A 27,945-nucleotide genomic window follows, 5' to 3' on the forward strand; every position below is an offset into this window, starting at 1 on the left:
GATGTTTTGAGTTATGATGGTACTTCATTGTGCCAAAATTATTTTGGTCGGAATAGCTTTAGTCAAATTAGATTTCTGTTGTTTATACTTTGAATACTTTATCTGTATAGTATTGATTGTTTGGTAAAATGGCCCTTCTGTCTTTTTGAAGTTTTTTTTTTTTTCTTCCAGTTGTGGCTGACTCTTCCTGCCCTATTTGTTTTTTCTCAGCAGAGATACAGGAGTGGTTTGCCATGTCTTTCTCCAACTCATTTTACAAATGAGGAAACTGAGAAAACAGGGTTGTGACTTTCCCAGGTCATATACCTATTAAGTGTTTGAGCTCAGATTTGAACTCAGGAAGATGAGTTTTCCTGACTTCAGACCTGACACTCTATCCACTGATCTCCCAAGATGCCCCTAGTGTCAGGAAGATCTGAGTTCATATCCAAGCTCAGGCAATTCCTAGTTATATGGCTCTGGGCAAGTCACTTAACCCTGTTTACCTCAGTTTCCTTATTTGTAAAATGAGCTGGAGAAGGAAATGGCAAACCACTCCAGTATCTCTGCCAAGAAAACCCCAAGAGTTAGACATGACTGAAATGACTGAACAACAAACTACTCTTGAATTTCACCCTTGTCCTGTTGCCAATCATTCCTTGCCAGACTTCAGGCCTAGATTATTCTTTCTGTTCATACATCCTTTGCTCCTACCCACATATTGTTGAACAGAACTGGAGAACAGCCATGCTGACTAGGTACATTATAAATTTCTATTCTCTAATTTCAACTGAATCTTAACTGTAGCAAGACAATCCATTGTTCCCTCTCTGATTGATTCCCTATCTCATTCTCCACAGAAACTATTTCAGACCTTGTTTTCTGTCCTCAAGCCTCCCTAACCTCTCGTACTTCCTCTAAACTGAATACTTTATTTTTTACTTTACTTTCTTTTTTCCCTGTCTCTGATGATGAAGTATCCCCTCTGGCCAAGGTCAGCCCCTCTACTTGCGTTCTTGAGCCCATCTCCTTTGTCTTTTCCATCCAACTGAAATCTCAGTCATTCCTCCATTCCCTTAACGTTAAAAAACCCCACAACCTTCATTAGACCTGACCATTTCCTTGGTCAATTCTTCTATATCCAGTTTCTCAGTAAAACTCTTATAATTAACTACCTATGCTGATTATGTTCTCTTTCTCCCACTCATTCCTTGCCCATTGTTTGTCTTCTTACTTCATAAGTCAACTGAAACTACTTTCTCCCACATTACTAACAACACTCTCTTAATTGTCAAATCTTTTAGTCTTTCCTAGGGCATCTAGGTAGTACAGTGGATAGAGTGCCTGGCCTGGAGTCAGAAAGACTCATCTTCCTGAGTTCAGATCTGGCCTGGCACGTATGAGATGTTTGACCCTGGGCAAATCACTTAACTCTTTTTGCCTCAGTTTCCTCATCTGTAAAAATTAGCTAGAGAATGAAATGGCAAATCACTCCAGTGTCTTTGCCAAGAAAACCCCTAATAGGTCAGGAAGAGTCAGATGTGACTGAAATTACTTAATAACAATGGTCCTTCCTCAGTTCTCATCCTTCTTGATCCAGTGCTGGATTTAAGGTTAGAAGATCTGAATTCGAGTTCTTGTTCTACCACTTACTAGTTTTTTTCTTTTTGTTTGTTTGTTTTTGCAGGGCAATGAGGGTTAAGTGACTTGCCCAAGGTCACACAGCTAGTAAATGTCAAATGTCCCAGGGCTGGTGCTTTATCCACTGCATCACCTAGCTGCCCCCACTTACTAGTTCTTTACGAAAACTTAGTAATGCTGTGTTAATTTTTTATATAACTCTCACTTTCCAGTGACTTCTCACACAGAACCTTTGTAACCAGAGGTATGCTGAAAAGTGTTTAATAACCAGCTCTCCAGAAAAAAATGGCCATTTTTAAGTTTAATCTCTATTATGAACATTTTCTCCATCACTTTCTTCAGTTTAGACAATCAACAAAACAATCAATCACACTGTGATTACAGCATGGTGCAATGTAATACCCATTTTCAAAATACCTACTGTTTGCAAGGCACTGTGCTAAGTGCTGGGGATACCAATAGGAACAAGAAAGGAAGGCCCTGCCTTAAAGGAGCTTACAGTCTATTGATGAAAGACAACTCACAAAGGGAGGCAGGATGGGGGGAGGCGGGGGCAGTGACCTGGCACAGGGCACAGTGTTCTGTGGAATTGTAGAGGGAAAGGGGAGGCAACCGCCAAGTCCAGGTCCTGCCCTCTATAAAGGAAAGCTTTGAGTGGAGGTCAGTGCTCCACCCTCCTGCTCTCCTGCCAGAGGAAAGCAGGAAAGGAGTTAAGCAGCATGATGAGAACAATATAGCATTTGTAGATGTTCAGTGTGTGAATGCTCACATGGAACATTTAACCATCACCAGTTGGAGTTGACTTAGCACACCTTTGCTTGTCAGAACAATTATGGTAGGGTCTCCTCAGACAAGTCATTTACTTCTCAGTTTATTTCCTTAGCTATATAAAACAAAGGTATTGTACTAGATGATCTCTAAGGTCTTTTCTAGTTCCCCAAATTCTTTGCCCTTAGGATGTTATAAAGGGAGCTGATTTCAGCTAGTTTAGAAATCATTTGTATTACTGTGTTCCCAAGGCTAGTCTGATGGCGGCCAAAATGCCAGTAAAGAACCAGCCATTTCTTGGACCAGCTTAGACAAGCCAAGTTCAAAGGATCTTGAAGATTGATTTAGATAGGTCAGTTTAAGGGGCAGCTAGGTGACACAGTGGATAAAGCACCGGCCTTGGATTCAGGAGGACCTCAGTTCAAATCCAGACTCAGACACTTGACACTTACTAGCTGTGTGACCCTGGGCAAGTCACTTAACCCTCATTGCCCTGCAAAACAAAACAAAAAACTCCCCCAAACAACAACAACAAAACCCAGATAGGTTTGTTTAGAGTCTTCATCTCAAATGAAGCCTTTTTTTTTCTCCCCCAGACCTTTGGAGATTCAAAATTATTGTTTGGTGTATCTTGAATGGTCTCAGGGTGTCTCAGAATATGAAGTGCAACCCAGGGTCTATAGGGTAGGAAATGTGTACATGCAGTGAGGGTGCTATGTTTAAAATAGTTTCCTTGGGAGATTCTATTTGCTAAACCTATACTCTAGAGCATATACAAAATAAATACAAGGTGATAGGGAGGGGTCAGGAAGGGCTTCATATAAAAGATAGTACTTGAGTCATGTCTTAAAAGACACTAGGAATTTTAAGAGGCAGGAGTCAAGAAGAAATCCATTCTAGTGCTTCTGTATCACTGTATTATCATTGCCTAGGATAAAGGCACAGATGGCATGGTCTTCCAATTTGCATGTGATACAAAACTGGGAAGATTAATTAGCACAATGGAAGACAAAGTCTGGATCCAGACATCTTGAAAGGCTACAAAATTGGTCTGAATCTAATAAATTGAAGTTTAACATGGATAAATGTAAAATCTACTTTGGTTCAAAAATCAACTATATACAAGTGCAAGACAAGGAAGATAGAACTGTACAATAATTCATCTGAAATAGGTCTGGGTTTTGTTTTGTTCTGTTTTTATTATACTTCATGCTCAATACGAGTCAATACAGTATTGCTTTCAGTTATATGGAGGTGTTCAGGGAGGACTAGCATCCCTTGGTGTGAGGACTTGCCAAGCCCTTTCAGGGCTGCTTATCCACTTTTGGGGTCCACTTTCACCCAACTGTCACCCATGGCTCCAATATGTTGTAGCATGTGCAGTGGCCATACCCCAATAAAACCATCTTGGTAAACAGGCTAGACCAGGTTGAGGGTAACTGACAGACCTCAGACATGTTGGTTAGTTAAGGGGATGGCCACCCCAAGGATGTGAAGACTTCCTCCAGTGGAATGAGCAGATGAGAACAATTTCCTCCAATGGCCCTGAAATTGAAGATGCCAAGGTCATCCACCGCATTCAGGGTCAGTCCTGACTTTTGTCTTGCTATGGGACTCTGGTGACTGGAAAAGAGAGTAAGGCTGGTGACCTTGTGCAGCTCTGCTTCACTTCAGTCCAATTCATGTGCAAATCAAGACAAATGAAGGGTGAACAGCAGTAATAATTGCCTTCAGTAGAATGTAATCTTTATTTTTAATTTTTATTTTTTTTGGTGAGGCATTTGGGGCTAAGTGACTTGCTCAGGGTCACACAGCTAGTAATAAGTGTTAAGTGTCTGAGGCTGGATTTGAACTCAAGTCCTCCTGAATCAGGGCCGCTGCTCTATCCATTGTGCCACCTAGCTGCCCCTGAGAACTAAGGTAATCTTAGGCTGCATCAGGAGAGGTTTAAAGCATTGAGGAGTAATGAGGTGATTTTTTTGGTCCACATTTGTGATTTCATCAGTGTAAGGACCTCTCAGTGAAGAACTTCTACCATTGCACATTATAAAAGTCTATGGCCCTGAGAAGTTAAATGATTTTGCCAGGTTCACATAGGATTTGTCATTGGTGAGACTTGATACCAAGGCCAGCTCCTGATCCACTGCAACACTGCCTGAATGAGGTGATGCTCCCACTTTACTTTTCTCTGAGGTCAAAACACGTGTGGAGTATTTTGTTTCATTTAGAAGTACATTGAAAAACTGGAGATTGTCCAGAGGATGACAGCTAGGATGGTGAAGGATCATGAGGGTCTTTAGGGGGAGCATAAGAGCTATCTTCAAGTATTAGGACTGTCATGTAGGAGAAAAATTAGATTTGTTCTGCTCCAGATAGAAGAAGTAGGAGTGGCGTGTGGAAGTTATAAAGGTGTAAGTTTTGTCTTGATATAAGAAAAAACTTCCTAACAATAAGAGCTCTGCAAAAATGCATTCGGTTGCCTTAGGAATTCGTGGGTTCACCACTCTTAAATCTCTAAGTATAGGCTGGGGTAACCAACTTTATCAGATAAAGGCCATCCTTTTTTCTGTGTGGGTTGGACTAAATGTCCCCTAAAGTCACTTCTACCTCTGAGATTATATAATTTTTCTAGGTCACAGATAGAGAGATTATTCAGTAGGAATGAGTGGCCAATAGTAGTAGAAGCTGCTCAGTGGAAATAAGAGGGGAGGGGATCAATGGCAGGTGTAGAAAGATAGGTCTTGGCAAAAAGAAAAGCCACCCCTTTGTTGGAAACTGGAACAAAGGAGGATAAAATGGGGGTTGATGTAGAGGGAGTTTCAGTTGTAGAGTAGGGGCAAGAAGGAGCTTGTGACAGATGGTCCTTTTTGTTGTTGAAGAAGGAGGGTGAGTGATAGGAGAAAGCTGTGTTAGGAGACAAAAGGCTTGGAATAGCTGTGCAGGTGGAGGGATTGTTAATCAGAGAAGAATAAAAGTATTTCCATGATGCAGTGAGGGCCTAGTTGAGATTAGAGAGCATAGATTTGTGGTGGAGATGTAGTACACAGTCAGGATGACTGTGACTTTGAAGGAGTGGAGAAGGTAGACATAGGGGTAACTCAGGAGTCACATAAACAAGGCAGGGCAGAGTTGGTGATGGACAAGGGGGTTAGGAATTCAAGGACAGAGGACAATGTAGAATTGAGCTGATTAACTATAGACTCAGACTTGTAAAGAGAGGAAAGTAAGGCCACAGCAGTGCTGATGAACTCAGAGCAGGGAAGAGAGCAGTCCAGTTCAGGCCATGCCCCCAGCAAGACAGCAGCAGATCCTGGGGACTATTGAATTGGTAGCTGTGGCTTCCAGAGCTCTCAGCCCACAGACACTTAAGGGGATGGATGTCAGACAACTGGTCAGAAGGAGATTACAGGGGTCCCTTTGCTGGCACTAGGTGCAGGACTCTGTTACATTGCCTAGGGTGTGAATCTGGGTTGCTAGCCTTCTTAATGAGGGGAGGGAGAAGAAGGAGGGAGATAATTTGGAACTCAAAATTAAAAAAAATGAATGTTAAAAGCTGTTATTATATGTAATTGGGAAAAATGAAATATATAATAAGAAATGGACTTCTGATTAAAAATAGATTAAATTAAAAATTAACAATATAACTTAACAGTGCTAAAATTTGGGATCACCCTTTTTTTCCTTTTGCAAAGTTTATTTTAAAAGGTTTGGGAACTTTTTAAAAACAGATTTCACATTTAGCTGGAAATTCTTTACCACTGCTCAATTTATTTATTTATATTCAATTGTATGTTAGTGGTTATTACATCCTTTGGTAGTAATGGAGGCATTAAATTTATTATTTATTTAAAGTATATCACGACAATATGAATCCCATTGCAAAGCTGCACAATCTGTTTTACTGGTGTTTATTTTCATCAGTGGTGAGAGTAAGTGATGTTTGTTTTCATGTTGATTTATTTTCAAACTGTTTCTCTGGACTATAATCTTAACTTTGAAGCATGATGGGGTAGTGTAGTGATCAGAGTGTGGGACTTGGAGTCAGGAAGACCTAAGATTAAAACCTTTCCTCTTGTTGCCTACTAGTTGCCTAGTGGAGAATTTGAAATGAACCAATCTTGCTGAGCTCTAGGTAACTCTTTAAGAGTTACTTTTTAAATTAGGGAAATGTTGGGAATTTACAGATCTTTATTTATTGGTTTTCTGAATTAGACAAAAATATTTTCTGTGTCTTTTTGAATGTCACAATGATTTATTTACTGCAAAGTTTTATTTGTTAATTAACAGAAATATTTCCTTTCCCTCCCTGTTGAGTTATTTCAGTCATGCCTGATTCTTTGTAACTTCATTTGGGGTTTTCTTGGCAAAGATAATAGAATGGTTTGTTATTTCCTTCTCTAGCTAATTTTGCAGATGAGGAAACTGAGGCAAACAGGATTAAGTGACTTGCCCAGGGTCATACAGCTGTTAAGTGACTGAGACTGAATTTGAACTTAGGTTCTCCTGACTCCAGGGCTCATGCTCTATCTATCCATTGTGCCAGCCACCTAGCTGCTCTCTCTCCCTCCTACCCCCACACCATTGTGGGGAAAAAAGAAGAAAAAATTCCTTGTAATGAATGTGCAGAGACAAGTAAAACAAATATGTCTGATTCTATACCTCTGAGTCCTTTTCCTCTCTGTCAGGAAGTGGGTAGATTGCTTTATCATTTATCTGAAATCGTGGAAGGTCCTTGCATTGATCTAAGTTCTTACAGCTTTGAAAGTTATTTGTAGACTATTTTTCCTGGATCTGCTCTTTTCATTCATCATCAGTTAACAAAAACTTTCAAAATTGTTTTTCTAATATTGATATTATAATATAAATTTTTCTTCTGGTTCTCCTTACTTTACTCTGTCAACTCATATAGGTCCTCCTCTGTCTCTTTTAAATCACCTATTTCTTCATTTCCTACAGAAATTGTACTCTTATTACATTTGTTTATCTTTTGCAAAAAGAATTCTAATATAATTGTGCTTTTAGAAGTTTTGTAAACTTTTAACATGTATCAAGTTTTATAAAATGTTGATTTCTTTTTTTAAGGTTCGACAGGAATTGCTAGAAGAATATGAACAAGTTAAGAGTATTGTTAGTACCTTAGAAAGCTTTAAGATAGACAAGCCTCCAGATTTTCCTGTATCATATCAAGATGAACCATTTCGAGATCCTGCAGTTTGGCCTCCTCCTGTTCCAGCAGAACACAGGTAGTCTATGGGTCCTTCATTCTATACTCTTTTCTGGTTCTTATTATGATTAATGATTGCTTTTAAGGATGAAAAGGATATATGTCTGAAAAAAAGAATGGAGTAATGCTTTTTGTTTTTATCATTAGCAAAAATACCTTTTTTGTAAGTGATTCCATATATACATATATGTATATGTATGTGTATATACATATGTACCCTATATATTTATCAAAAACTATTACATATGGTTTTTTTATTTTAAAAAAGATCCTGTGAGAAGGTGTGTTAATCATGGAAAAGTACCATCCACATTGCATACTTTTATAGCTAGTCCTTTTGAAAAGGCAAATCTTGCTTTGAGTATAGTCACTTTGCCTTATTTCAGCTGTATTTATGTGATAAAGAACTATACTGAGACAATTTGCTCATCTGATGATCTGACTTCGAATACTGTCTCTTTTTTTTGGCTTAGAGATCCTCATGTGTAGTGGAATAAGCAGGCCAGATTCTGCAGAGATCATTTACTAGATGCCATTCTTTCTTTTCCATAGGCTTTTATAAACTATCTTTCAAATGCCTTGCTGCAACCTAGACGTAACGTGGCTGTGACATTCCCTAGCCTGCTAGTCTAGTGTCCCTATCGAAAAGGGAAATTCTAGCAGCTTGATGTATTTTAATATTAATAAGCTCAAAGTTCCACCTTTTTCTCTGTGTTCACAAACTATCCCTTTATTTTTTGTTGTTGTTTATTTTTTTGTTTGTTTTCCGGGGCAATGAGGGTTAAGTGACTTGCCCAGGGTCACACAGCTAGTAAGTGTCAAGTGTCTGATCCAGATTTGAACTCAGGTCCTCCTGAATCTAGGGCTGGTACTTTATCTACTGTGCCACCTAGCTGTCCCTTATCCCCCTTTTTTTTTTTGACATTTTATAATTTTATTTAAACGAAGTTCAATTTAGTTTTCATCCACATTGACTGTCTGTAAGCTTTTAAAAGTGGTGACAGGCACATAAATGACCAAGGTATACAGCTTGTTTGGTGAATCTTCATCCTCATTGCATTTCCTGGACAAACGCACTCGGATATGGTACAGCTTTGTTGAGTCTGGTGTCAATGCGTACATCTGGAGTTCCCATTTCTTTCATGGCAAATTTGCGGATTTCTTTGAGAGCACGAGGAGCTCGCTTTTTGAAGCCTACTCCATGAATCTGCTTGTGAATGTTGATGGTGTATTCTCTGGTCACCACCTCATTGATGGCAGAGCATCCCTTCTTTTTCTCTCCACCTTTCTTTGCGGGAGCCATCCTGCCCGGGACCAGGTTGGAAAGGAAGCTATCCCTTTATTTTTAAAATTCAGTTTCATTTTATTTTCAGTTCCAGATTCTCTCTTTCCCAGTCCCCTCCCCCATCTACTGAGAAGGCAAGAAATATAAAACTTATTATAAATATGAAGTCATACAAAATATATTTATGCATTAGCATGTTCTGGAAAAAATTAAAAGAGAAACAAAATATGCTTTAGTCTGCATTCTTAGTCAATCAGCTGTTCATTTGGAGTTGGATAGCATGTTTCATCATGAGTCCTTTGGAACTGTGGTGGGTTATTGTATCGATCAGAGCTACTAAGTCTTTCATAGTTAGTTATCTGTACAATGTTGCTGTTACTGTGTAAATTGTCCTTGTTTTGCTTACTTCACTCTGCATCAGTTCATAAAAGTCTTCCCAGGTTTCTGAAATAATTTCCCTCATTACAGCCCAACAGTATTCCATCACAATCATAAACCACAGTTTTTTCAGCCATTCTCCAATTGTAGGACTTCTCTGTTTCCAATTCTTGGCCACCACAACAAATGCTGCTTTAAATATTTTTGAACATGTAGGTTATCCATTTAATAATAGGTTCTACAATTTTAAAAATCAGATATTTGTTTCAAGCCTACCAGTCTGTGGATTAAAGCATTAAAAAAATTTTTTTTAAATGGGTGCATTTTCTCACCTCCAGTTGCTTGGAACCTGTTCAATTCACCTTACTTCCTCTAAGGTCACCAGCATTCAGCAATTACACCTGCATATTCTTTCATTACTCTGAAATGTAGTTTGTCCAGGCCAAGGTGATTAGAATTCCTTTCTAAGTCACATGACTACTCTACTTTCTGTTACCTTGGTTTTCAAATTTTGTGAGGTATTTTCATTTTGTTTTTATCAGCATGAAGGTTATTCTTCTTGGTAGACAAAACAGAAGCAAAATTAATGTTTAATATTTCTGCCTCCCCCCCAATTCATTCTCATCTCACCCATAGCAAACAAAGGTTCTCTCTCTGTCCTTTTTCCTTTCAACATAATTCAAACCCAAACCAAACAAGCCCCTTTTTATTGTCCTATTTCTGATATCTTCTTGTGTCATGAGGGTGACCCTTGGTTCTTGTAGGCTATGCCAGTAGAACACAAGCTCTAGCAGACCCCACCATGGTCAGACTTTGAACGCAGTCCTGGAGACAGTCTGAGTGTGCCGTCCAAGAATTGACTTAGCTAAGGGCAGAGAGGCTCATAGTTTGGCTTCTGGGTGATAAATTGTTTGTTAATGGCAGGTGGTAAAGCAAAGAAAAACAAAAAAATGGCTCTCAGGCCTGTGCAGCCCCTGTATGCTTCCATAGTAGTGGTGGTAGAATGATGGAAAAGGGAGAAGAGGCTGCTAAAATCCTATTTTTAGCTGATCTATACATATTACTTTAATTGTAGAGACTCTGAATGTGACGTCTTTGTTAGTGACCATTGAATTGATAAACTTCAGGAAAAAGTAAACAGTAGTAGTGGTAACACTCTTGATCATCAAAACGGAAAGAAGGAGATTGCAACCATTTGTGAGGCTAGTTCACAGGCTGTCCTTGGAAGAGGGAACAAAGAAATTGGTGGAGTTGTTCTTATTGTCTAACAAGAAGCATCATTTCATGGGTTACATGGTCATCTTAACCTGTAGTACTCATGGAAATTGTAGACAAGAAGGTACCATGAAGATAATCACAACTGATATACCAGTATCTACTGCAGAGGATGAAGGAGAGAAAGTCTTCTCACAACTTGACAAGATCCTTCAAACCAAGTCAACACATACTTTAAAAAAAAAAATTTTTTTTTTGTTAATGCCTTTTGTATTCTTACATTACCATCATTTCCCAATATATCACCCTCCTCAATGGAACTCTCCCTTATAATAAAAAACCAAAACAACCAGGTAAATAAAGCCTACTGACCAAGTGATGACATTTGACAGTATTTAAACTTGGTAACTTCAGTTAGAAAGCTGGCGTAAAGGAAATGGTGGAAAGTATTTTGGAAGTTTATTTCTTGGGTTTGAGAAATATAAATGAGGCCAACTCAGTAGCTTCTCCACCTCAGTCATTTTTCAGTTGTTTCCAACTCTTTGAGACCCCATTTAGGGTTTTCTTGGCAAAGACACTGGACTGGTTTGCCATTTCCTTTTCTAGCTCATTTTACATATGAGGAACCTGAGGCAAACAGGGTTAAGCAACTTGCCCAGAATCACACAGCTAGTAAGTGTCTTAGGCCAGATTTGAATTCAGGAAGATGAGTCTTCCTTACTCCAGGCCCAGCACTTTATCCATTGCACCCTCTAGTTGCCTGTATATATTCTAGCTTTTCATCTATGTATTATAAATACCTTTTTCCAGAAAAGAGTTGGAAGACTGTAGACATGGTAAGCATTAATCAATCTCATAAATAATAAAATGGACTTTATAGTAATAGGAAAAATGGTTACTGATCTGAGTATTATATCTGAAGCAGATGCTTGAGGGTAGTTATATTATCAGCTGATTCAGGAGAAGAAAAAAATTAACATTGAATTAAAAGAAAGGCTAGCAGATGAAGATACTGTGAACAATTGCTATAGATTAAACCTGATTTATTAAAATTCTTCCTAATTGGGAACAGCAAGAAACAGGGAAGACAGAAATATTATCACCATTGCCTGAAAAAGTAATTTTTGCATTTGTCATAAGGAAGAGGCCAAATCAACTGAGAAAACACCATAACCAGGAATTTTGCTGATCACATTGCCCAGTGCAGAGTGATTGGAAGCTAAGGGTTATGCAATACTGATTTATAATGCAAATTCATATGTAAAGCACTTCAGAAGAAGGTGATAACAGATTATGCATAGTATTTCTTTATATAACAAGAAAAAAGAGTGAGAGCAAAAATAAGTCTAAAGAAAGCTGGATGTGAAATCCCAATGAGACATATCATACCAAGAACACATAAATAAAACTGACCAGCCAATTAATAGATGCTAAATGGATCAAAGTTATCAGTGTTTCTTTAATGATCTATTTTCATGATCAGTGACAGGAACCACCACATTTGAATTCTAGCATCTCATTCTTAGAAGTGATATATGAAGAAGTAGGGATGGCCTTCAGGAAGATGAGAAGAGAGGCTGGACCATGTGAAGCTTATGTGGAGGAAATTTATGCTGGAGGTGGCACTACCTTTAAAGAATCGAGGGGTCTTGTTACAGGATATCTCAGAGAGGAGAGAAGATACCAAAAGAAGATGACAAAACTTTGGATGATAGTATACCCAAATAAAGCAAATGACAGAATGTCAGTAACTGACGTTTTATCATACATATTTGATATCATACATCATTGATATATATCATAGATAAACTATATCTACTTTCTCATCTTCATGAAAATGATTCTACATTAAGGGATATCTTTAATTAAAATGCCCAAACGGAACAGGCATATTTCAACACCCATTTTCTATATCAGTCCATTGCTTTGAAGATACACAGCTAATTGTATTGTGTTTTTAAAATTATTTCTGACTAGGTTGTATTTTCTAAATTATTGCTACTACTTTATTAATGACTATTCATGTAATAATGGCTATTACACCTGTTTTGGCAGTAAGTATTTATTATTAATTAATATTGAATATCAGCAAAGTATTGACCATGTGACATTTAACACAAGTAGAAAAGACCCAGTGTCATATTGTATCTAAGAGACCACATGGCCTACCAGCTTATCCTGTCATTAGAAGAGAGCCATCACCAGGAGACAGCAATCCAAGCCAAGAGTGTGATTCAAGATGGTGACAACAATTAGCCTTGCATCCTCTTTTGATAGAAGAGGGTCACTATACACTGATCAAAGCTAATTGGCTAGCATCATTCAATTCCATTGGTTGGCATGACTTGAGGGTGGTCCAAATTAAAATGAGCTCTACTGGATGACATGGGGGAAGTATCCAAAAAACTACCCCCTAAATTACTCAAGGTTTGCCTTTGTCCATAATATAGGTGTGTTATAATCCCATCCCATCAATTCACTGAACTAGGAAAAAAAAAGAGTATATCTCCATTCCTTGGACTTGCCCTGAACAGGATTAAAACTTCCTTCTAAGAATTGATCTTTCTGAAGTGGGGAGGGGAATAGAAAAGGCTAAAACTGATCTGGGTCCCCCCAAGATACTTATTATTATTTTTTGTTGTTTTTTGCAGGGCAATGAGGGTTAAGTGACTTGCCCAGGGTCACACAGCTAGTAATTGTTAAGTGTCTGAGGCCGGATTTGAACTCAGGTCCTTCTGAATCCAGGGCCGGTGCTCTATCCACTGAGCCACCTAGCTGCCCCTGATCCATTGATTATTAATGTCATTCAAGGCTTAAAACAAATATGTGTTTGCCAAAGATGTTTACCATTGTCATGCAGGATGTACTATAGAAGTTGTAAATGGAAGAATAACTCCTTATAGGTGGCAAGGTTCTCTAGATGACATATTATTTAATATTACAGTAATTTTTTGGTGAAATAAGTGATTAGTAAAAAGATAATTGACCTAATAATCCATATTAAAAAACCTAAATGGGTGAAAATGCCTTTTGTCTTGATTACGAAATGCAGCTGGTTGATTCACTGTATCCGTATAGCAGTGTGTATATTTGGAAGAGACACTGCAGATGGGCAAGGAGTTAGGTCAAGAATTGTATAGGAAGAAGAGATCAGATTTGATTCGTTTTTGTAAATTGGGTAGTGTTTTTAATGATGCCAAGCTGCTCTTTTGTATAAAGAACTGTCTTTTCTTTTTTTTATAACAGTATTTTATTATTTTCCAGTTACATGTAGAGATAGTTTTCAACATTTGTTTTTATAAGATTTCTAGTTTCAAATTTTTCTCCCTCCCTTCTCCCTTCCCAAGACAGCAGGCAATCTGATATAGGTTATGTATATACAATCACATTAAACGTATAAGAACTGTCTTTTCTTTTCAATATTAATAGTATTTTATTTTTTCCAGTCATATGTGAAGATAGTTTTCAACATTTGTTTTTATAAGATTTTGAGTTCCAAATTTTTCTCCCTCCTTCCCTTCCTTCCCCCCTACAAAGGACAGCAACTAATTTGATATAGATTATATATGTACAGTCATGTCAAACATATTTCCATACTAGTCATGTTGTGAAAGAAGAATCAGAACAAAAGGGGAAAACCTCAAGAAAGAAAAAACAACAAGAAATGAAAATAGTATGGTTCAAGTCACATTCAGATTCCACAGTTCTTTTTCTGAATGTGGAGAGCATTTTCTAGCATGAGTCCTTAAATTATCTTGGATCATTCTATTGCTGAGAAGAGCTAAATCTATCACAGTTGATCATCACACAATGTTGCTGTTACCGTGTATGATGTTCTGGTTCTGCTCACTTCATTCAGTATCAGTCCACTTAAGTCTTTCCAGGTTTTTCTGAAATCTGCCTGCTCATCATTTCTTACAGCACAATAGTCCATTACATTCATATACCACAACTTTCTTAGCCATTCCCAAGCTGATGGGTATCCTTTCAATTTCCAATCCTTTGCCACCACAAAGAGAGCTGCTAGGAATATTTTTGTACATGTGGGTATTTCCCTTTTTATGATCTCTTTGGGATACAGACCTAGTAGTGATATTGCTAGGTCAAAGGAAGACCTGTCTTTTCAATATAAATGTTCGGTGATTATAGGTCTTGGAACATAAGTTTTTGACACCTTACAGGTGCAAGTGACCTGCAGCATATTTTCAGTAATAACCCACATGGAAGAAATAGTATATGGAGATGTTTTAGGAAGTACAAAACTGGAAGGAGAAGATGGTTACATGGCATGAAAAGAGGTGACGGATATATAACCTAGGTACTCCATCAGCAGGTGCCCTGAAAACATAAGACCTTGAAGAAGGCTTCCAGCATGTTAGGTGTAAGCTAGACAAGAGGGAGAGAGAGTGAATGAGCTGACACAGTCAGCTTACAGCCTGTGCCCTTACAGGGACTACCCACATGGACGGGGTTAGATGCTGAGTACAGTCTTGAAGTAGAATTTCTTCTAAGTCATGCCTCTCTTGGAGGGCTTCAGCTTCCCTGACCCTATTCTTTTTTTAATTGTGATTATGTAAAACATTTCCATATTAGTCATTTTGTACAAGAAAACTTGAATAACAGGAAAAAATGAAAGAAAAAATGAATAACAGAAAAAAGTGAAAAGTAGCCTGCTTCAGTCTGTATTCCACCAATATCAGTAATTTCTCTGGGTAGTATGTTTCATCATTAGTCCTTTGGGATTAATTATGTCATTCACCATTCTTTATTATACAATATTGCTGTTCCTGTGTACAATGTTCTACTGGTTCTGCTCATTTCACTATACATTGTTCCAGGGCTTTCTGAAATCATCCTGCTTGTCATTTCTCATAGCACAACAATATTCCATCACAAGCATATACCACGGCTTGTTCGGCTGTTCCCCAGTTGATGGACACCCCATTCGATTTCCAGTTCTTGGTCACCAGAAAAAGAGCTTCTACAAAGTCTTGCACAATAGGCCCTTTTCCCTTTTTTTGGATGTCTTTGGGATATAGACTTGCAGTGATATTGCTAGAACAAAGGATATGTACAGTTTTATAGTCCTTTGGGCTCTGACTTCTTAAAAGACTTTATACCTCATTTGTATCCATTTTCACTCAATATGCATGCTCTCACTTCCATATTTTGTCCTTTTGAAATCTGATTTGTTGATGAACTTTCTGTGTAGCCATATTGATTGGTCTTTTAGACACCTATTTTTTTTCTCTTTGGAATTGATTACAACTTCATCACCAGAGTTTAATTTGTGAGCATCTTTCATCTTTATTAAGCTGAGAGTACTTTTTAGGCCTGTCTAGTTTCAGAATTTTTTGAAATGTAGTTTTTAGAGTTGTAGGATGCAAAATAGAATATACATGGTATTTTCTTTGTGTATGGCAAATTCAGAATTTCCTGAGGTTCACTTAATTCCCATTTCAGCCGTCACCATGGGAGACTATACTTTTACTTATCCCTCTCTGACTTGCCACAGATTGTGAATTGGCTGTAAAAGTAGAGGAAGTAAGGGGCAGTTAGGTGGCTCAGTGTACTGGCCCTGGATTTAGGAGGATCTGAGTTCAAATCCAGCCTCATACACTTGACACTTACTAGCTGTGTGACCTTGGGCAAGTCACTTAACCCTCATTGTCCCACCAAAAAAAATTAGAGGAAGTAATACACTTTAGAAATAATGCCTTCATATGTATTTAATATGAAAAATTTGTAATTTTACAAAACAAAATAAAGCCCAACTTGATGTGTAAAATAATGTAGTGTTGAATACTTCTGAAAAATTCTGTTACACACAATATGGTTGTTTAAACATGTGTGCCTCAAGGAGACAGTAAAAATTCCCAATGAAATGGGAATTGTGTGCTGTGTTTTCATATATCTATGGGCACATTTATTTTATTTTATTTATTCATTTATCTATCCATCATCTATATATCATCTATTAATTTATTAATCGATCAATCAGCCAATTAATTAATTATTTTTGTGGGTCAGTGAGGATTAAGTGACTTGCCCAGGGTCACACAGCTAGCAAGTGTTAAGTGTCCGAGGCCAGATTTGAACTCAGGTCCTCCTGAGTCCAGGGCCAGTGCTTTATCCACTGTACCACCTGGTTGCCCCCTCTATGGACACTTTTAAATGAGTATTCAGCATTATATAAATTTTGTTCACTTGATTAACTTCTTGTAAGTTCAGAGGGAAAAACAGATATTACATATTTCATTTCAAAGCACAAATAATCCTTGAAATAGACACTAAATTTAGTCATAAATGTATTTTAAAATAGATTTTTATAGATTTATTTTTTTACATTCCATGTATTTTAAAATAGATTTTTATAGATTTATTTTTTTACATTCCCTCTCAGAGATCCATCTCTAATAACAAAGAATTAAAAAAAGAAACAAAGAGAAAAAATTCAGTAAAACTAACTACAATAAAAATAATCTGATATATTTGCTTGTTTTTTATAATTTTGCAACATTCAGTTTAGATTTTTTGTGTGATTATTGATTTTTCCATTTACATTGTTGGAAACATTTACATTGTTTCCTTCTCTTTTATTCAGTTCATTTAAGTCTTTCCATGCTTCTATATTCATCAGGCATGTCATGATATATGACAATTAATATATAATGAATTACGTTTATGTACCACAATTTGTTTAGGTATTGCCTAATTCATGAGCATGTGCTTTGTTTCCACTTCTTTGCTAAAAAGTATTGCCATAGATATTTGGGAGATATACAGAGCCTTTCTTTTTTTGGTCAGTGTTCTCCTGGGGATATTTGCCTAGCATTTGAATCTCTGGGTCAAAGAGTATGAATATTTTAGTAACTTTATTTGTTTGATTCTACACTGTTTTCCACAGAAGTTGTGCCAATCCATAGCTTCCCCAGCCATTGTTGGTGTTCTTCTCTCCATGACCCTTCCAACACTGACAATTTCCATCTTTTATCATCTTTGCCAGTTTGCTGGATGTGAGGTGAAACCTTGGAGTTGTTTTCATTTTAATTTTCTTATCATTAGTGATTTGGAACATTTTTTCCCCCCTATTTTGTTTGTAATTTGCAATTCTTCTTGTAAGAACTTTGTTCATGTGCTTTGACCATTTCTCTCTTGGGGATTTTATTTGTAATTTTTATTACATATCAAAGTTTAAACTTTTTCTTTGGGAACATGTCTCTAACATCATAATCAAAGTCAGTGGGAAAATAAGATTGTCTGTGTCAGTTTTTCTTTATGTACAACTTTTCAGGAATGAATTTTATTCCTCTGGCTTTCTTTATATAGCAAATGCTAACTTTGTTTTTGTTTGTGTTTCTACCTTCCCTTTTCATGTGATGCAACTGGAGACCATTGCATTAGCCTAGAGGAGAGTTGATGAGGGCCTGGTCTCCTCTAATTTAAGTGGAGGGAAAGAAATGGATTTAAGAAATTGTGTGGTGGTAGAAATAAATGAAACTGAATGGATATGTGGGATGAGTGAGAGTCAGGAGTTAGGGATAACCCTAGGGTTCCAAACCTATATAAATCGAGGGATGGTAGTATCCTTAGGAAAAATAGGGAACTTTAGTACATAGAAGCAATAAGGGAATAGATTTTGGAGTGAAGTTAATGAATTCCTTTTTAGACACGTTGCATTTGAGATGCCTAGTTCAAAATATCAAATAGTCAGTTTGTGATATCGAACTTGAGCTCAGGAAAGAGATTGGGTAATATAAAACCACTCCAGAATTTTAAACAAGATTTCCTTCAAAGTAAAAAGAACACACTAAATATTGTATACAGGTTTGAGAGTCATCTCCATAGAGATGATAGTTCAAGTTATGTGGCCTAATGCTGCCACCAAGTTCAGAGAGTTTGGAGAGAAAAGAGATCAGGACCGAGGAGAGAGCACAGGTGGGTACATGAAATGGATGTTGATTCAGCAAAGGAAACTGAGAAGTGGCAGAAAAGGAGAGAGAGAACCAAGCAGTGTCATAAAACCCCCAAGAGGAGGGAATATTCAGGAGGACTGGGTAGTTAGTGTCAGGTGCAGTCGAGATCAGGAGGGATGAGGACTGAGAAAAGGCCTTTAGAAGTGGAAGTTAATAGATCATTGGTAACTTTGCAGAGAGTAGTTTCAGTTGAGTACTAAGGTCAGAAGTCAGATTATAATGGGTTAAGAAGTGAGAGGTGGTGTCCAAAACAGAGATTGTTAGCCCTTTCTTCAAATTGTCCCATCTCTCAAACTTCCCCATTTTTATTGAAGGTACCACCATCGGTACAATCCCCTAAGTTGTCAGCCTTCAAGTCATCTTTGATTCCGTTCCTGCCTTCACTTTACACTCTTACCAGGTGTCAACGCTCAGTGATTCTACTTCCTCAGCATCTCTTGCATAGTCCATCTTCTCTACATTCACTTCCCTACTCCCACTTAACTATTACAGTGTCCTCCTAATGGGTCTCCTTTCAGTTTCCCATCCAAGCCTTTTCTCCACAAAACTGCCAAAGCAATTTTCCTAAAGCACAGTCTGATCATGTCATTTTCCTGCTCACAGTCAACTTCACAGGCTCTCTGTTATATCCAGAATCTATTACAGATTTCTCTGTTTGGCATTTTATACCTCTCACAAGCTGGTTCCAACCTAACTTTCTAGCCTGCTTATATATTACACCCCTTCATACAGTCTGTACTCCAGCCAAACCAGTCATCTTCCTGTTCTTCATACATGATATTGCCATCTCCCATCTCTGTGCCTTTGCCTTGGCTGTCCCTCATGCCTGGAATGTACTACTTCTTCACTTTGGCTTTAGACAGTCCCAGACTTCTCAGCTTAACTCAAGTGTCAACTCCTTCTGGAAGGCTGCCTCTTCTTATCCTCCAAGCTGGTCATGCTTTTTCTCCTCATCTCTCGAAATTACTTTGTATGTTATTTTTTATTTGTACCTCTTGTTTCTAAGTTGAGGTCCTTGAAGTCAGGGATTGCTTGCTTTTAATTTTCATATTCTTAGCCCCTCACACAGTTGGCTTGGAATGAATGCTTGTAGAGTGAATGTGAGGAGGCTTTAGTTCAGGGGCTACTTCTTTCTTTTTTCTTTTTTAAAAAGTATTTTATTTATTTTTTTCCCATTACATGTAAAGATAGTTCTCAACTTTTGTTCATACAAGCTTTCCAATTTCAGATTTTTCTCCCTCCCTCCCCTCCCTCCTCCCTCCCCTAGACAGCAGGTAATCTGATATAGGTGATATATATATATATATACACATATAATATATATATATACATATAATAACATTAAACATTTCTGCATTAGTCATGTTATAATAGAAAAATAAGAGCAATGAGGAAAAACCTCAAAATAGAAATACAACAGCACCAAAAGCAAAAGAAATAGTATGCTTCATTCAGCATCTATACTCCACAGTTCTTTTTTTTTCCTGGATTTGGAGATCCTCCTCTATCATGAGTTCCCTGGAACTCTTCTGTACCATTGCATTGGTGAGAAGAATATAGTCCATCACAGTAGGTCAACACTCAATGTTGATGATACTGTGTACAATGTTCTTCTGGTTCTGCTCATCTCAGTCATCATCAGCCCACGCAAGACCCTCCAGGTTTCTCTGAACTCCTCCTGCTCATCGTTTCTTACAGCACAATAGTATTCCATTGTATTCATATACCACAACTTGTCCAGCCATTCCCCAATTGATGGGAATCCCCTCAACTTCCAATTCCTTGCCACAACATAAAAAGCAGTTATAAATATCTTTGTACATGTGGGTCCTTCTCCCCTTTCCATGATCTCTTTGGGAAAAAGACCCAAAAGTGGTATTGCTGGGTCAAAGGGGGCTACTTCTTTCAAGAAGGCTTTTTTTGTCCCTCTGATCATTGGTATTCCCTCATTCTTCTCAAAAAAATTGTGTGTGAGCTTCTCGTGCACTTATCGTGTAATTTTCTGAACATAGTGACTAGTCTTCAATTTCCCTTAGTGACCCAAATAGTGCCTTGCACGTGGCAAAAGCTTATTATGTGCTCATTGGGTTGGCTTTTTTTTTGTGGGGCAATGGGGGTTAAGTGACTTGCCCAGGGTCACACAGCTAGTAAGTGTCAAGTGTCTGAGGCTGGATTTGAACTCAGGTATTCCTGAATCCAGGGCCAGCGCTTTAAGCACTGCGCCATCTAGCTGCCCCCTGGGTTGGCTTTTAAGAGTAGATTATCCTAGCTATAGATTGGTTTATTTTTTATCTGTGGCATTGAATATTAATTTTGGTTTTTTGGATACTATTTTACTTATCATGTAATAGGAAAAAATAGAACTGTGTTATCTATGTACACATAGAGAAGAAGCCAAGTTTGCAAAATTAGGACTATTTGTTAAAATTTTGGATAGCTGTAAATCTCAATCTGACATTGAAGTTGATGACTTGTATTTTCTTTCCATGAAATAAGGTGCTTTTGAGGCTAATTCTCATCAAAGAAACTTTACAATTTATTTCTCAATCCCACCCCCTTATTTACTCTTACTTTTTGAAAATCTTAAATACTAGGATCGAATAGAACCTAAACAGCCATCTCATTTATATGAAGAATCTTCTTATACCCTAGCTCGTTTATTTTTCTGGAGCAATAAGGTAGGAGAAAAAGTTCTAATATGAATTCCTCTGATTCCAGGAAAGCCATTTTCCTAGGTATCTTGTCTGAAAATTTCTGAGAGTTTTTATAGTTTCTTTTTTTTGACTCCTCACCCTCAATATATAATTAGTCACCAAACTTGTTGATTCTTTTGTCACAGTACTAATATCTAACTCTCCCTTTCCCTTTCCATTACTGCCACCATAAGTCATATCCTTATCATTGACATCCAGATTGCCACACCATTCTCTTAACTGTTTCTCTGTTTCTAGTCTCACTTTGTTCACCTGCTCAAAGACCATTTGGAAGGCAGTGATTTAGTGCCATAGTGCTCAGAGTGTTGGGCGTGGTCCTAGCTGTGTGACCCTGGGAAAATGACTTAACCTCTATTTGCCTCAATTTCCACATCTGTAAAATAGGGATAATAAGAGCACCGACCTCCCTGGGTTGTTGTGAAGATCAAATGAAGCGGTAATTGTGAAGCTCTTAGTGTACTAAGTGTCTGACCCATAGTTGGTGTTATCTAAATACTTATTCCCACTCTTCCCTCTCTCCCTTTTGTGTAGAATAAAGACTAGTTTACTCATTTTGACAATCAAAGGGAGGTCTTCCTCATTCTCAAAATAGTGTGCCTTTTTACATTTGTCTCCAGTGATTTCTGTACATTAATCTGGTCTAGAAACACATTTTATGCTCTCCTACTCTTTGTTACTGTCTGGAATGCCCTTTCTATTCCTATACTTCCATATTTGGCTTTTAATATCTTATTTGTCCTTCAAGGCACAGATGAAATTTCACCTCTTCCTTGAAGCTTTCCCTGATCACCCTTGTCTAAAGTGTTCTCTGTCACATGAACTGTTACTATATTTTATATCTTTATGTAAACCCTTGTTTTGGTTTGGCTTAATTTAAGTTCAGCTATTGAACCAAGGTGTTCACCTGCATTAGTGAGGGAATTTGCTCATATTGGAGTTCCTTATCATAGATCTCACTCCCCATTTGACTGTTAACACTCCAGAGCTGAATTAATATAACCTTTTGAGATACTTAAAAGTTTTATCATCTAGCATCTCACCTGTTTATTGAGGACATTTATTGAATCTTTTACATTTTTAGATCCCTATAGTTTTTGGCAGACTGCCTTGCATTATAGTAGGTGCTTAATATTTGTTGAATGACTGAATGAATGTAGCAACTTTGTTTTATAAAAATAACAGCAATCATAGGCCACAACTAGCTTTTTAAAAATAATTATACTTTTAAAAATATTTTTAAAAATTTTGAGTTCCCAGTTCTTTATCTCCCCTTTATCTCTTCCACCTATTGAGAAGGTAAGCAGTATATCAGTTATACATGTGAAATCATGAAAAACATTTCCATATTAGCCACATTGCAAAAAAAACAAGAAAAATAAAGTAAGTGAAAAAAGTATGCTTCAATTTGTACTCAGAATTAATCAGTTCTCTCTCTGGATGAAGATGACGTTTTTCTTCATGGGTTCTTTGAAATTGACTTGGATCATTGTATTAATTAGAGTAGCTAAGTCTGTCACAGTTGATCATCTGTGTGTGTGTGTGTGTGTGTGTGTGTGTGTGTGTGTGTGTGTGTGTGTTTTGGTCCAGGCAATCATTTCTTTTTTAAAAATAAAAATTTTATTTTATTTTCCATTACATGATTACATGTAAAGATAATTTTGAACATTCATTTTTGTAACATTTTGAATTCTCATTTTTCTCCTGAAGCCAGCCATCAATCTGATATAGGTTAGACATTACAGTCATGTTAAACATATTTCCACATTAGTCATGTTGTAAGAGAAGAATCAGAACCAAAGCAGAAAACCACAAGGAAGAAGAAAGAGAAAACTCCCCCCAAAGTGAAAATAGTATGCTTTGATCTGCATTCAGGCTTCATAGTTCTTTTTCTGGATGTGGAGAGCATTTTCTATCATCAGTCTTTTGGCATTGTCTTGGATCATTGTATTGCTGAGAAGAGTTCAGTCTGTCACAGTTGATCATCACGCAATGTTGCTGTTACTGTGTACAGTGTTCTCTTGGTTCTGTTCACTTCACTCAGCATCAGTTCATGTTAAGTCTTTCCAGGTTTTTCTTTTTTTTCTTTTTTTTGTGGGGGGAGGTGGGGAGGGATTTTATTTACAAGGCAGAAAGCACTTAAATTTTGTGCAGAGGCACAAGCATTGCCTAGGAAATAGCAGAGCCCAGAGTCAGAATTGGCCTCCTCTCGCCTTTCAGTCAGCTGCTGCCTCTGATCCTGGGCCAGCACCGGCAGGAAGCATGGCCGTCCCTTTTTGCCTCTGAGACTGTGGGTAGCTCAGATAGCCCCTCAACCAGCAGAGAGCAGCCAAGGGTCGAGCAGGGCCCCTTCCAGGTGACAGAGTGGCTCTCAGTGATGACAGAAACTGTAGAAGTAGGTGTTGACCTTCTGACCCAAGTCAATGCCTTTATCTTCTGTCATCAGTTGGAAGGCATCCACATGGCATAATCTTCCGCCACCTTCTGGAACAGCTCATCAACACTCTGGCCTGTCTTTCTAGATGTCTCAAAGAGTTGAGCTTTTATGTCATCCGCAAAATCTTGGACATCATGGAAGTCAACCCGGCGCAATCTTTGATCTTCCTCCAGAAGGTCATTCTTGGTGCCACACAGGTAGATCTGACAGTTCTCATTTAAACTCTGAAGCTCCTTCACCCAGAATTTGGTTTGTTCAAAACTACTGCTATCTGTAAGATCATAGCAGACAATGGCTGCCTTGGCACCAAGATAATAGATTTGAGTCATGGCCTCATAGCGCTCAGAGCTAGCTGTGTCCCAGATGCCTAGTGTCACTGTCCTGTTTCCCACAGACATCACCTTGGCCACAAATGCTGCCCCAGTGGTATTCTGATAGGACCCCACCAAAAAGTGATCATGCATGTATCTCTCCATGAGGCTGGTCTTACCCACATACTCCTTGCCAAGCATCATGACCTTCACATCCACTTGCTGCCCGTTCATGCTCCCAGGGCCTGGCCCGGGCAGGTCTCAGGTGGGGCTGGGTGGGGGAACGAGGTGCTTCACTGGGACTGCTTGCTCCTGCTCCTGCTGCCTTGGCTGCAACCACTCCAGAGCCCATTCACTACTGGTGCCCAGAGGCCCCAGCACTAGAGGAGCCTGTAGGGAACTAGTTGTTGGGGTGGGGTGGGGTACAGAGACCGGGAGCATTGGAAATGCACTTTCCAGATTTTTTTGAAACCATCCTGCTCATTATTTCTTATAGCACAATAGCATTCCATCACAATCATATACCACAACTTGTTCAGCCATTCCCCAGTTGAAGTCCATTCCCTCAATTTCCAGTTCTTTGTGACCACAAAAAGAGCAATATAAATATTTTTTGTACATATGGGTCCTTTTCCCTTTTTTAATGATCTCTTTGGGATATAGACCTAATAATGATATTGCTGGGTCAAAGGGTATGCACAGTTTTATAGCCTTTTGGGCATACTTCCAAATTGCTTTCCATATTGGTTAGATCAGTTCACAACAGTTGATCATCTTTACAATATTACTGTTACTGTATACAGTGGTCTCTTGGTTCTGCTGACTTTACTTTTCATCAGCTCATCATTTCTTATAACACAATAATATTCCATCATAATCATATACTATAATTTGTTCAGCCATTCCCTAATTGATGAGCATTTCCTCAATTTCCAATTTTGCTTCCACAAAAAGAACTGTTATAAATATTTTTATACCTATAGGTGTTTTTTCTTTTTCTTTCATCTCTTTGGGATATAGACCTAGTAGCGTGGTTTTTTTTTAGTTCTTTGGACTAAGTTCCAAATTGTTCTCCAGAATGGTTTGACTAGTTCACAACTTCATGAACAGTGCATTAGTGTTCCTGTGGGTTTTTTTCACATCCCCTCTAACATTTATCATTTTCCCTTTCTATCATGTTAACCAGCCTGATAAGTGTGAGGTAGTACCTCAGAGTTGTTTTAATTTGTATTTCTCTAATCACTAGTGATTTAGGGCACTTTTCCCATATGACTGCTGATAACTTTGATTTCTTCTTCTGAATATTGCCTTTTCATATCTGTTGACCATTTATCAATTAGGGCACATTTAATGACTTTTGGAAAAAAAGTGTGTTTATTCAGATCAGTAAAATGGTACATAAAAAGATTCATGACTTGAAGTGGACATTTAACATTCAGTTACAGGCTTTAGGTCCTATTTTAATTCCTTACATTTTTTTTCTTAATTTCTGGTTGGATTATCAGAACATTTTAAGTTTTAAGATTAACTAGATGGCAAAAAATGACAAAATATTACCTGTAATGAAATTGATCATTTTCGTTTGCTGTTTAGAAACTGACTTTTAAACTTTGTCATATGTCGTGGGCATTATCTGTTCAAAGTGGCATTGCTCTAATATTAGAGACAGAATGCAATGAATTGTCAGAGAATTCACAGGAGAGAAGCATTGATCTGTAGAGGGAAGGAAAGCTGAGGACCAGAGAAAGCCCAGTAGATAAGGATCTTATGAAGAAATATTGAGCAGGTTGCTGGTAGAGGAAACCTACTTCCCTATTCTCTTCAGTGCACTGATGCGAAGGCTGCTTCTTTGACAGAAGTCTGCTTCTTTTTGACTTCTAGAATTGTGGAAGCACAGTGTGCCATCCCTCAGACCCACTCATTTTCTGTTTAACATTTCAGCAGAGTCTGAATTTGTACAATGAATTTCATCACTACTTGTTTACAGAAAATGCCAACAAGTTTGGCTTCTTAGTAGTCCTATCTCTCCATTATCCAAGCTATCATTCTTTTAACTTTAGGTTCCAAGTACAGCTTGGGAAGAATAATTGCCACATTTTGGGGGAAAAGAAGACTTAAAAATACTGTTACTTAAATGTTGTAGCTTTAAGTGGATAGTCCCACTTTTTCCCTTATTGGAAAATTTTCCTGTGTTTAGAAACTCACTTCTCCAGCAGCCTAAAATTTTTAGTGCTTTATTCCTTGAATTTCCTGGTTACCTCATTAGAAACTTTTATCCTTTTAATGGAAAATTACTTTGAAATGTGGTACATAATTTGTATACCTTTAAAATATCTAGATTAATTAGAACTAATGGTTTACTTTAAAATGTTAAATTGCCTTACATGCATTAGTTATTTTTTAAAAAACATATAAAACTCTTCTAGTCATCAGTATACCATAACTTTACAATAGACTCCTCTCTTCACCTGTTTATTAACTCAGATTGTTGTCAGTTGATATAGTTTCTATCCTCATGTCTGAGTGACTTCACTCTTGCAGTTGCAGTTTCATCATACTGATTTCTGTTGATAGAAATGTGTAACAGCAGCTCAGAAGTTCGTACTGGATCACAGAACTAGAGTAAGAAGGAGACTTAGAGGTTTAAGAGGTCAGCCTCCTCTTATTACAGATTAAAGAGATAAAGATACTGAGGCCCAGAGATGTTAAGTGATTCAGCCAAGCAGATTCATGATTTGAATCCAGATCCTTGGTACTCCAAGTTCATTGGTCTTTTGTACCATACTGTTATATTGATAGTCATCTATCAATGTAGCAAGATAGTTTTCTGGGGGAGCACTTATAAAACTCTTTATTTTGCATACACATCTGAAAGCTGTCACCCAGTTCTTAATCAGCACTTTGTCCAGTGATCCACTGATAGAAAAAAGAGGTAAAGAACTGAACCATGAAGGCCACACATCCTTTGGGAAGCTGACAGGAGCTGGTGGGTAGGTGAGTAGTATCTGCCTCTGGCCAGGTTGAACCAGAGGCTTACAAATTTGACATATTCTCACCTGTTCAGCTACTTGAGACACCAATGAATGAGGCATCTATTTCCCATTAATACAGTTTAACTCATAGGCTATAGAGCTGAACCTTAGGTATTCACCCCCATTATTTTACTGAAAAGGAAACTGAGGTTCAGAGAGGTTACCCTTGGTCTTATAGTAGTAAGTAGTAGTCATTTATTTGAGTTCTGGTCCTATGGCTTCAAGTTCAATTCTCTTTCCACAGTATCACCCTGATAAGCATTAAGTGGCAAGATAGGCTCACTTGACAGAAATAGAGTCTGTCTATGATAGCATCGAAGCAGTGTTCATCACAGTCTGGCTCTGTTGGGTAAAGGTGTGTGAAGAAGAGATGAGAGCAGGATATTTAACCAGTTGTTGTATGATTCCATGAGATGCCACAGTCACTAGTGGAGAGGGCAGGAAAAATGTCTTTGTATTTCACTGAAACACATCCTTAAGCAATAGGGCATATTTGTGCACTGCTGGGACAGCATGGCTGCTAACAGACTAGCCTAACACATAGCTCTGTGGAATAGAATCTTTCTCCTTTGGAGCGGACTCGAGTTTGACTGTGAAACTAAAGGAGGAGCTCCCAGTGAGTGACCCCTGTTACCTGAAGAATGTCAGGTGCCTTGTGTGGTGGACACTTACGAATCAGAATCATCTCTTCAGTGTGAGTGATCTTGGAAAGTAAAGGACAGTTGGAAACAAACTTTTATGATAACAGTAACTTTAAAAAGAATAACTTTTTCCATCTTTCAGAATATTAACCATTTGAATCCAAATCCACCACTTGATTCTTCCTAGTAATTAAGTCCAGTTTGAAACACTAGAAATAGGACAACCTAACATTTTAGTGATGTCCCTTGTATTTCCCAGTTACTTCATTAGAAATTTTAATACTTTTGATGAAATACTGCCTAAATTTTAGTATATAATAATCAATAATAAACATTTATAGATTGTC

The 27,945-nt window shown here is 37.9% G+C and overlaps 2 protein-coding genes and 1 pseudogene across 2 annotated transcripts in view; 1 reads left to right on the forward strand and 2 right to left on the reverse strand.

The window, feature by feature from the left end:
- Nucleotides 1-27,945, forward strand: part of KATNAL1 (katanin catalytic subunit A1 like 1) — a 96,095-nt gene that overhangs the window by 14,776 nt on the left and 53,374 nt on the right. Inside the window, exon 3 of the mRNA XM_043995357.1 lies at nt 7,471-7,631. Coding sequence (XP_043851292.1) covers nt 7,471-7,631 — 161 coding nt within the window. The remainder of the gene's footprint in view (nt 1-7,470; nt 7,632-27,945) is intronic.
- Nucleotides 8,522-8,934, reverse strand: LOC122749151 (annotated as a pseudogene).
- LOC122749150 (ras-related protein Rab-24-like) lies at nt 23,620-24,159 on the reverse strand. Its single transcript, XM_043995358.1, has one exon. It carries the CDS (start codon nt 24,157-24,159, stop codon nt 23,620-23,622), a length of 540 nt encoding a protein of 179 aa, XP_043851293.1.

The sequence above is a fragment of the Dromiciops gliroides genome, chromosome 3 (assembly GCF_019393635.1).
Source record: "Dromiciops gliroides isolate mDroGli1 chromosome 3, mDroGli1.pri, whole genome shotgun sequence".
NCBI classification, from domain to species: domain Eukaryota; kingdom Metazoa; phylum Chordata; class Mammalia; order Microbiotheria; family Microbiotheriidae; genus Dromiciops; species Dromiciops gliroides.

Excerpts from the sequence above, each read along its gene's own strand:
- LOC122749150 (XM_043995358.1), bottom strand. The coding sequence starts at position 24,159 with ATGAACGGGCAGCAAGTGGATGTGAAGGTCATGATGCTTGGCAAGGAG.